We start from the raw sequence: 11213 nt of genomic DNA, 5'->3' as shown, positions 1-11213 counted from the left end.
GCCAATCAGGGCCGAGTTCATTATGTATGTATATAAATAGAGGAAAATTTGGATTCCTATAATAGAGGCCCCATTTAGGTGACACGCTTATCCAGAGCAAGGTTATTATAGTGTTGCATTTTTCATTAGTTTTTATTTTTATTTCGTTTTGACTTTTTGTTTTCAATTTCAGTTTAGTTTTAATTCGTTTTTAAAGCAGGTTTGCTAGTTTAGTTTAGTTTTTATTTTTTTGAAAATGCTTAGTTTTATTTTAGTTTCAATTAGTTATCTTTTTTTAGTAAAGCCTCGTTTTTATTTTTATTTTAGTTAACGAAAATGTTTTTTCACACCTAGTTTTCGTTATTTTGTTAGTTTTCGTTAACGATAATAACCTTGGTACAGAGGGACCTACATGAAGCTCAAGAGTAGAATAAACTTAAATTCCTAGATCCACACAACCAATAGCAAACAGCAAGGATTGCAAAGGTCAAAACTACAGAACCTAGACCATACAGTATGCAACACATATCCATGTACTAGAAAAGTATTAAGTAATAAAATAAAAAATTATTGAAATTTATTGAAAGTTTTCTGGTACAGGATATAAATCCTCCACACCAGACTCTACAACTCAAAACAGACAACCATACAACAAAAAAATACCACAATATCGTTTTTTTTTTTAAATCACAATAATTTCACAGATAATCACAAATAATCACAAATCAGCTTTATAATTATACAAAATATCCTTTGTTGACCAGAATTTATCCAATCTATTTTTAAAAGAATTATCGAAAAAAAACAAAAAAAACTGTAGAATTTCATTGTGATATCCATGAAAAATGTTTCCCATCCTGTATACCTTGCAACAGGCTCTTTCTCAAAATGTTATATTGTGTATGTATATGTATATGTGTTTGTATATGTATTTTTTACTCTGTTGTTTGGTGCTATTTGGAATAATTTAAAGGATCAAAATATTATTATGAACATGTGTCAAGGTTATAATACTGTCTCACATGTGCTAGATAAAACAAGAGCCAGTAAAAACATCCATAATTCACAATATAAGAAAAAGACGCTGTGCTGCGATAGACAGATTTCAAATAATTACGCGATATACAGTACAAATGGGAGTAATGTGTTCACACCGCCCCCCACTGCAGAAAGGGTGGTACTGCAGCAGGCAAGACAGGAGACGCTGGGAAGAGGTAAAATCTGCCGTGTTTTAAACCTGAATCTGTCCAAAACAAAGCTGGCTGAGCATGCAGGATTTTTTCCACATTTATACAGTTTGACACATTAATACATGGGATCTGCCCAGTATAACCAGTCATATGCTGCTGGTCAGTGGGCAGCTCCTCTAACACAGTGATTCTCAACCTTTTTCATATCAAGGCCCCCTAATTTAGTCCACATTAGAGCCACGGACCCCCCATTTGATGAGATTTTGTCTCTCGGACCCAAATCTGAGAATATTTTTATTGTTTGGTATGATTTTGTCCAGAATCCCATGACTATCTGTATTGTAGGTAGCGAGATAACAGTGAAATTATGATCAGAAGAGTCATTCCTTTACATTCTCTAATTGTGTTAACTTCTTGTAAATTAGATAATAGTGAAGTTGAATAATTCGTCAATTTGCTGGGGACCCCCCTGGAACCCCCTCAAGGACCCCTGGTGGTCCCCGGACCCCACGTTGAGAACCACTGCTCTAACAGACTGAGTGTTAAAGTCACACTGAAATGAAATAATTGAGCTCATTCTAACTATCATACCATACACCAATTTGACAATTTCTGCCCAAAAAAATGACACAAAAAATAAAAAAATATTGTATTTTTATATCAAAATCTCATTATATTTACTTTCCAGAAAACAGAAAATCTTCAGTGGTGACATCATTGTGCACCAGGAGCTGAGATAAAAATTCCAACCAATAAAATCAGATTTTTGAACATCCCTCCCTGCGTTATGTCCCGCCCCAACATCCTGTTTCAGCAGGAAATACATCACACACTTAAGGAAGCAAGACATTTTCAAAATCGTCGTTTCATTGTGACTTTAAGTGCCTGGCTGCCAGTGGTGGAAGAAGTACTGAGATCTTTTACTTCAGTAAAAGTAGCAATACAACAATGTAAAGATACTCCATTACAAGTAAAAGTCCTGCATTCAAAATCTTACTGAAGTAAAAGTACATAAGTATTGGCAGCAAAATGTACTTAGAGTATCAAAGTAAACATACTCATTATGCAAACTGTCCCCATTTAGAGAGTTATATTTTTCATAAATTATTGGAATATTAATACTGATTTATTGACATACATGTACATGTAAGCAGCATTTTAAAGTTGTCAACGTGAAGCTAACAATTTAGCTATACTTTTGGGTAGTCTAATCTATAACAATGCTATTTTATAGTTATTTTATAAAGATGATCAAATGTTTTAAATATAAAATATTGATCTGAAAAGTAACTAGTAACTATAGCTGTGAAATAAATGCAATGGAGTAAAAAGTACAAAATTTCCCTCTAAAATGTAGTGGAGTATAAGTACAAAATAGCATAAAATGGAAATACTCAAGTAAAGTACAAGTACAGTACTTGAGTAAATGTACTTAGTTACTTTCCACCACTGCCAGCTGGTCTTGGATTTGAACCCGTAACCTTCCAGTGATGAACTCGCCTCTCTAACCTAATCACTGTGTTGTCATGTGCATGTTTCACTCTGTGTGTCTGACAGTCTGCTGTTTGATTGGCTGCCATGTTTCACAGTGGGTTCACCTGTCTGACCTGCTGTTTGCTAAACTGACCTGGCCTTTTGGTTGAGGTGGACGTTTGTTTTGAAGCTCTTTGTTGCCCTCGTGTGGCGGGGGTGGAGCACTGAACGTGTGATGTGTCTGAGTCAGTAAATCTCTTTTTTTGTTCTTTCTCTTCCTCTCTCTTTTTTCTGTCTTCCTCTTTCATTCTCTCTCACTTACTTTCTTTCACTCTCCCTCATTCTCTCTTTCTGGCTCTCTTAAACTCTGTTTTCTTTCTCTTTTTCACTCTCTCTCTCTACCCCTCTCTCATTATCTTTCTCTTACACCCTTTCGTTCTCCCCCCTTTGGCTTTCTCTCTCCCTCTCACTATTTCCTTTCTCTTTACTCTCTCTCTCTCTTTTCTCTACCTTTTTTCTATCTCTTTCCTCTTTTGCTATCTTCTCTTTCTCTGTCTTTCCCTCCCTCTGGTTTCTCATATCTCTCTTTCTTCTTTTTATACCCTCTCTCTCTCTCTTTCTGTCCTTCTCTCTTCTGTCTCTCCTCTTTCTTCTTTCTATACTCTGTATGTCTCTCTCTCTGTCTCCCTCTTTCTGTGCCTCTTGCTGTTTCTTTCTCTCTCTCCTCTCTATCTCTTCCTTCTTTCTATACTCTCTCTCTCTCTCTCTCTCTCTCTCTCTCTCTCTCTCTCTCAGTGAGGGAGCCAACCACAGCTCGTCCACCGACTCACCACCAAAGGTAAAGTTCACTCAAATAAAGCACAGAGACAGGAAGACTCTTTTTTCTTTCTGTCTCCATCATGTCCTGTAAATGCACTGCAGTATTTACAGCCTGAGCGAGGTTATATGATGCTGAAAGACCCAAAACACCCAGTGACACCCGGTTACAATCCTGACTACGTGTCCAAGTGCAGCTGAAGATGAATTGTATAAACCGAATCTCAATTTTGTCGAGTGAGTTCGAGCTAACTAGCTATAAGCTAGCTACCTTGTCTGCTAAATTCAGGCTGTCGTAGTTGTTGTTCCCGAGGTTTCTAGCTAATTTGATGACTGTTGAGGTTTATCTTAAGTCCTCATGTGTTTAAGTAAAGCTAGTTTTATACATATGCCAATCTTCTGGGAAGAGCTTCCCTCCCTGAGTGTTCAAAATGGCCGCCATGGAAGGAAGGGCAAGTTTATTTCTACAACACATTTTATATATATATATACATATATATATATATAATTTTATTTATTGACCTTTCAGCATTATTACAGGTTCATAAAGACAATTGTCATTAAAAGCACTGAAGTATTTTGCTGTTACAATAAAACATCAATACTAAGTAGACTAAAAAATTAAAAATGTTGCAATTATCTAAGCTAAAATCTAATATATCATTTTGTACACATAGGCAATTCAAAGTGCTTTACACAAGGAATACAGGATAAGATAAATGAAGCAGAATAAACAGAGAATAAAGTGCATAAGAAGAGAGAATAAATAAAGAATTAAAATGCATAAAAAGAGAATAACATAACCTTTAAACCACCAGTTGAATAACAATGGGAATGAAAAAAAAAAAAAAAATCTGTCAGCCATCATTTTGTGTTTACTAATCCTGTGTGTCTTTGTCTCCCTTATACTGCTTTTGCATGCGTTCGTGTGTGTGTGTGTGTGTGTGTGTGTGTGTGTGTGTGTGTGTGTGTGTTTGGTTTAACCCGTCCTCGTCGTCCAGAGGCTCGGTCCTCCTCCCAGCCGGCCCCCGGCCAGAATGACGCCCTCCCCAGACCTGAGACGGGACTCCGACTTGTATGAGGACGAGGACTCTGACTCTAACACAGCCTCCGCTACAGCAACACCGCAGGTCAGACCGCCTGGAAACAGCCAACAGCCTCGCAGCGCTCTTCCCCTCCTCACTCTTTCTCTGGATGTGACTTCTTCTTCTTCATTTCTCAAGGATCAAGCCCAAAGCCAAACCATGTTAATTGTGACTGGTTCAGTTGTGAGAGTGCAGGTTGTTTCTTCAGTTTTCGCAAGTTTCAGGGCCTTTTGCACCTCCCTCTGTCTTTTGGATTCCCTCAGATCCCTCCTCCACCCGGCTGTCTTTTCGTCTTCTTCCATCCCATCATTCTGCCCCGCTGTTGCTTTCTTAGCTTCACTTTTACTTTCCTACTTAAAGTTAGTGCTGCCAACCTATCGTTCCTTCTGCCTACCTGCTGCATCTTCCTTTCTCAACCAACTAGATGAGCGATACTTCCCGTCACTTTGTGTCGTAAACCCCAGTGCCTCTGTCCCTCCTGTCCTACATGTATGTGTGTGTGTGTGTGTGTCTGTGTGTGTGTGTGTGTGTGTGAAGCAGTGTGAGCCCTCGTCAGGGGTGAACCTGCTGGATTGGGATCTGGAGGTATTGCAGCCTGTCACATCCCCGGCCCCCCAGGTGGGTGTCGTGTGTCGAGGTCAAAGGTCGGAGGAGTTTTGCTGGAGTTTGATGGTCAGATGCAGGCAGCTGACTCACCAACTGTGTTTACATGCAGCCATGCAACATCTGTTAATATTAATCTCTTAATTTACTGTTATTCTGAATGAACTAACCTCACTAACCTCAACACAACCAGACAAAGAGAATGTAACTGACCTCCATTTACTTGAAACTTCCAAAAAATAGCGATTTTCGTTCATGGTGGAGATAAAATACATTTCCAGCCTACATGTAAACACAGTTACTGTGTGTGTGTGTGTGTGTGTGTGTGTGTGTGTGTGTGTGTGTGTGTGAGTGTGCATGCATGTGTTATATTAATAACTAATCCTGTCGTTTTTGTTTATTGTCAGTTTAAACTGGGTCCACTGCATGGCTTTGTGTGTGCATGCTCATTCAGGCTCACTTTGCATGCAAATGATCAATTTGCTTGATATTGACAGACCGGAGTGATCAACTGTCTTCTTTAAGAGACACTGATTGAGGAGGGACACACAGGCAGTCGACATTTACATTTTATTTGCATTTTAAGCATTTAGATAGAGGTTCAGCATCTTGTTCAAAAGCTCTTTGACGTCACATGTGGCTGTTGATGGACACACATTGGCTGTTGTGGTGATTCAACCTTTGGCCTTTTTTGCTTACAAGGCAATTTCATGCAGTATAATTCATAGGAGCACATAGTGGATTCATGAATACCAAATGAATGTTTGAACTTTCACCTCACTGGCTCTCTTGTCTCTCACTGCCTCACGGAAGGCGCCAACATGGGACTCCTGGGTAAGCATGTGTTAATGTGTTTTAAAAGGGAAATGGGCCGTCCGCTTCCCTTTGTATTTATTCTTTATTGATGTAGTAGGAAAGCTGAGAGGGAGACAAATGCACTTAGTGGTTTGCCCACACCAGCAAACTACCATAACTACTGTTCGTTTTCCATATTTATGGATGGACTGCGGAATAAAGCTCTCCAACTTTACTCTTCTCTTTCCTTCAAAACCTCTTTCCCTCGGTTTCATGATCCCCATCACAACCCCGGGCCGTGACCCTGTTATACCCTTTGACCCCCTGCCAACCCAAATGCTCCTCTGGCGTCTGTTGTCCTATACTTCCTCCTTCCATCCCTCCTCCTACCCTTCCGTCCGCTTCTTTGTACGCCCCGAAAACCCGCCGCACGCTCTGTGACCCCTGACCTCGTAGCAAGAGCAGACCCCTGCAGCACAGGAGCCCCAGTACGATGACGACCAGTACCCCCAAGAGGCCGAAGGCGGCTGGGACGATGATGACCCCCAGAGCTACACGCAGCCCAGCTGGGACGACGCAGGGACCGCTGAGGGTCAGGAGGGCTGGAACGACAACGGAGCGCCCGCCGCCCAGCCGTACACCGAGCCCAGCTGGGACGACGACGGCGCCCAGGCGGGACAGGGGGACTGGGGCGATCAGGGAAACGCCGCCGCCCAGTCGTACACTGAGCCCAACTGGGACGACGATGAAGCCCAAGCGGAACAGGGTGGCTCGGGCGATGATGGAGAGGCCCAGGTAGGGTTTGACCCACAGGGCGGCTACAGACTTCGGGTACGCACTGTTACGTTCTTCTGGCAGCAGCGAAGAGGCAAAACGAAACTTGAGGCAGAGTGGAAGGCAAACACGCTCTTCACATCTCTGCACATATTAGCCATTTTCGTTTTTTGTTTTAACGCTACAATCTGTCTTGGCATGTCCCCCGTAACCGTCGGTAACCGCTCTCCAAACATTCCCAGATAGGCGTCTATTGTCTACATTAGCCACACACACTTGTCCTATCCCTACTTAAGGAATGGTTAACCATTTCTTGGACTTCCTTAATAATTTACCTGGCGTTTCTCTTCTTATTTCCTGATTCAGAACGCGGTGACCAATGGCTCCGATGGGGAACTCCCTCCAGGATTCATCTACAAGGTTTGACTCGGCATTTATCCTCCACTGACTCATAAAGGCAATCGCCAAATACAGTGGTTTTGAACAATAAGGATATGCACTTTCTAATGAGCTTCCATTATGCACGTTCCAACCCTGGAACACTGCAGAAATGTCCATCTTAGTCAATTCGTCTCATATGTAGTCTTAAAATTCCACTTGTTTCCAATGTAGTTTCACTTGTTTCAGGTATTTTCTAGAAGCAAGTGTGTCAATATCGTGAAACAAGGCAGAATGAGGCAGATCACTCCACCAGTATCTTCAAGATTTCTTGAAACAAATTGATTTCCATTGGAAATAAGTGAAACGATCTCACACCAGTTGTTTTAGGAAAAATAAGATTTCAAGACTCAGTACTAGATTAAATGGCTTGTTAAACACTTTTTGCAGTGAAGATCTGGAAATATATGGAAAATTAATTTATTGTCAATCACACAAGAAGTCTGGAAATGTATGGGGAAAGTTTTAGTTTAGTTACAGTACTCATAAGACTAAATTTTTTATGTAATTGTACCACTGCCATTGGAAGACATGTTATGGCTTATTGCAATAGGGGCTAGTTGTTATTGTGAAGAATAATGTGCAGTAATAGAGTAATATGGTTTAGATTTCCTCAAATCCAGTCAAAACATTAAGGTCTGGAAAAAGAATACAATTGGAATGGAAAATATGTAGGAACCATGTTTCATCTATGCCATGTTGTGCTGCATTTAAGTGAATTTTCACTCCAGGTAAAAGCGGTGCACGATTATGCTGCTACTGATGGTGACGAGCTGGAACTGAAGTCTGGAGACGTTGTGCTGGTTATAGCCTTTGACAATCCTGATGAACAGGTCAGTGCATCACTTTTACTTTAACTCTCAATTTTACTTTTGCATTTACTGTTACATTTATATTGGCCTTCCCTTTTGCATTTACTTTTGCACTTCCATTTACTTTTCATTTTTTTCCTTCATTTTAACATTTACAGTTTAGGCATTTAGATTACATTCAGTTAAATTTTTCAAGAAGTAACTCATGTCATCTTGTCTCTGTTGAATAATATTCTCCTCTACGAATCACGCTCAAACAAATTAATACATTTTTAAAAATCCATTGTTTCTTTTCCTAGCACACAAATGGAAAGTTTTGCAATACTGTGTTTTCTGTCTTTCTGCAGGACGACGGCTGGCTCATGGGCGTGAAGGAGTCTCAGTGGTTGCAGAAGAGAGATATTGCAGCCAAAGGCGTTTTCCCCGAGAACTTTACCCAGAAGGTTTGAGCTGAACATCACATGAAACCGCTGCCCTCCTGCTCCCCCGCTCCTCCGCCCCAAACCCCTTGACCATCATGTCTGGAAAGACACGGTCGAATCATCACAGAATGTGGCTCTATAAATCAAAATGTACTGGTACTACATGATTAGAATTGCGCATTGAAATACAAGGGCGTCTCCATGGCTACAATATTGATTGATTTGTGTGTGTGGTTGACATTGGAGTGGGGTTAGAAAACAGTGCCAGTTAAGTATAACTCATCAATGATCTCACACACATATACACACACACATTCACACAAACCAAGTTGAACAATGTTTTTGGTTAAATCGTGATAAAAATAAAAGGGTATGCATCTTTTTATGCCGGGTTTTGCCCAACTTCACCTCCCTGCCTGATGCTGGGGCCCGTGGTGAATGATGGACAATGATCTAAAATGTTTGGGATGTCAAATAATACACCCAAAATTCAACGTATCAATGCGTTTTTGTTTTGATTTCTTACTCCTTAATTATCGTTTTTGTCATTGGAAACCCAAAACAGTGTGTAAGCAATATAAAAAAGGGAAATAACTAATGGATGTACCAATGTCAAAATATTTTATGTTCTGTATTGTCAACCGATTTTGAAACAAAGGTTTTGAGAACTTTTCACAGTTCCTTGCATGAAGCTTTTGGTTGTATTGTCATTTACTTTGTAACACAACAAATACTTTGACACCAGGTTTGGACAAACTTGGGATCACTCTCAACTATGGCGATGATTGTATGAAAAATGCACTGGTCCTAAACTAGAGCCTTGGAGAACACCACAGCAAATTTAAAAAAAAAAAAACTGTTTGCAGGGCCTTGCTGTGCATATGAAAATGTATTGAAGTTTTTTGGGCTTGTAACATTATCAGAGGGAACAGTGGTTTGTCTTTAAATTTATTTTATTGCCCATTTTGAGTACAGGACTTGATGTGTGGCTTGAATTGAATGTCCATTCTATTCTATTCTCTTCTATTTTGATTCAAAATTTATTTCCCCATTGACTGATGAAATGCAAAACTTAGCTGTTAACCATCTAACTGGGCTGCTGAATGTTTTCTACACCTCCTATAGCTACCACTATTTAGATGCTCTTTGTATACTGGGAGAGAAAATGTAAACTGTTTTTAAACATTTTTCTTAACAGTAATGTGGTTCTGGGTGTTCTGGGTCTCTGTGCTCTCTAGAACTGGACCATCTAAGTTTGTATCAGCCTCCTCAGTGAAATGGTTTCCTGGACCTTTAGTCCTTTGCTGTATGGAAGTTCTACAGGTGTTTACCACTGAGGTTTATGCCGTATACTGTGAGAGAAAAATGAGAGACGAATGAGAGGCAAAAGCATTTAAAAAAGATCTAAAGAAGCTTGAAACTCTTTGCCCGGTTCAAAGTGATGACCAGTCAGCCCAAGAAGTTCAGTCCTTACAAAATATCCTGCTGAAACCAAAGTTTAAACCCCCCAAAAAGGGATTTTTACACTCTGGGAAGTTATTATTAAAATAATGGACAACGAACCCGTACATTTGGTACACAGTGTTACCATACATGTAACCAACGCTCATCTGTTGGATCAAATCTGTGTCATTAAAGATGAATTAAACAACATCTGCTGTGTCATTGTGTGATATGTATCATCCATTTACTTTGTACTGGTTTGAGCAAAGAAGGGGGATTCAAAAAAGGATACTGCTTATAAGGCGGAAGGCAAGAGGCAGGATAACATGAAGGATTTGACTCCAAAACAATAAATATCCTTAAGATTAAAAAAAAAAAAAAAAGATTATATATTTATATATGTTACTGCATTGTAAACAAAGGTTTTAAGATTGCTAATAACTTCAAAGACACTGACTTTTACTTTCATTGTGGCAATGATTTTGTAGGGGAAGAAGTGACATCATTTTCAGATAGATGGATATCTCCTTTTGGAATGAAATTGCTTAGATCCACTCCATTTAGGGAGCTGTTCTCCCATTGTCCAACACCAGGTGGCGTTGTGGTTAGGAACCAGTTTCACAGCTAGGCGTGGCTGCTTTTACTCCAGTGATAGTTCTGTGGAATTAGTGTACAAGTCAAACCAATCAATTAAAAAAAAAAAAATGCAGCAGCTTTGATGTGAGGTGTCCATATGAATACAGCCACTAATATGAGAACATAACTCTTGTCCAACAACATTTCTTTTAACATTACTCTTGTTTAATAGCACAAGGGATGATTACATCAGATCCTATGCATGGATAAATATTAACAATTTTATGTTCATATCGTACAAAACTGACAGCTGAGGCAAACCTTTAGGAAACAAGCTTTTTTTAGAAACATGTAACTGGGTTTTATGTTCTAACCCAATTATAGCGATGTTCTTATTACATAATCCAAAAACACTGAACAGGCTTCATGTGTTTTGAAGTGTCAATTATACCAAACTACTTATGGTAGCAAAGTGCCTGCTATGCTGGCAGCTAACCTCACTGTCCTGTAAGACCAAGCCAGTAGTGACATTTTGAGCTTCGAGAGTTGCAACCGTGTGACCTTCGATGTTTCTGTAACTACAGGACACCCAATCATGTGGAAAACACAACAGAACAGCCGAGCCTGGCCTCACGGAGGAGGGGAAGGAGGGGGAGGCTGAGGTGCTTCCCTTCACTGCAACAATAGATCAAACAGCAGGCCTCTGGGGAGAAGGAGCAGACCCAGAGATCTCAAAAACAGGAATTGATTCTATTCACAACTGCTAGCCTATTTCCATTTTGGAAATTGGAAAATTCTGTAAAGTTC

General features: G+C 39.9%; 1 protein-coding gene across 1 annotated transcript in view; it reads left to right on the top strand.

Moving 5' to 3' along the window:
- The window catches only part of bin1b (bridging integrator 1b), a 31881-nt gene extending 21848 nt beyond the window's left edge, over positions 1–10033 (top strand). Inside the window, exons 10-15 of the mRNA XM_071535578.1 lie at positions 1149–1193; positions 3438–3480; positions 4460–4588; positions 7082–7135; positions 7885–7986; positions 8313–10033. Of these exons, the coding sequence (XP_071391679.1) occupies positions 1149–1193; positions 3438–3480; positions 4460–4588; positions 7082–7135; positions 7885–7986; positions 8313–8414 (475 nt within the window). The 3' untranslated portion in view covers positions 8415–10033. The remainder of the gene's footprint in view (positions 1–1148; positions 1194–3437; positions 3481–4459; positions 4589–7081; positions 7136–7884; positions 7987–8312) is intronic.
- Positions 10034–11213: the final 1180 nt, after the last annotated feature.

This window comes from Centroberyx affinis, unplaced genomic scaffold (genome assembly GCF_046629955.1).
Source record: "Centroberyx affinis isolate AG114_WGS23_722 - 3 ecotype Tasmania unplaced genomic scaffold, CSIRO-AGI_Caff_v1 ptg002736l_1, whole genome shotgun sequence".
Taxonomy (NCBI): Eukaryota; Metazoa; Chordata; class Actinopteri; order Beryciformes; family Berycidae; genus Centroberyx; species Centroberyx affinis.
Note: the sequence above shows the minus strand (reverse complement) of the source record. Positions and strands in the feature narration are given on the sequence as shown.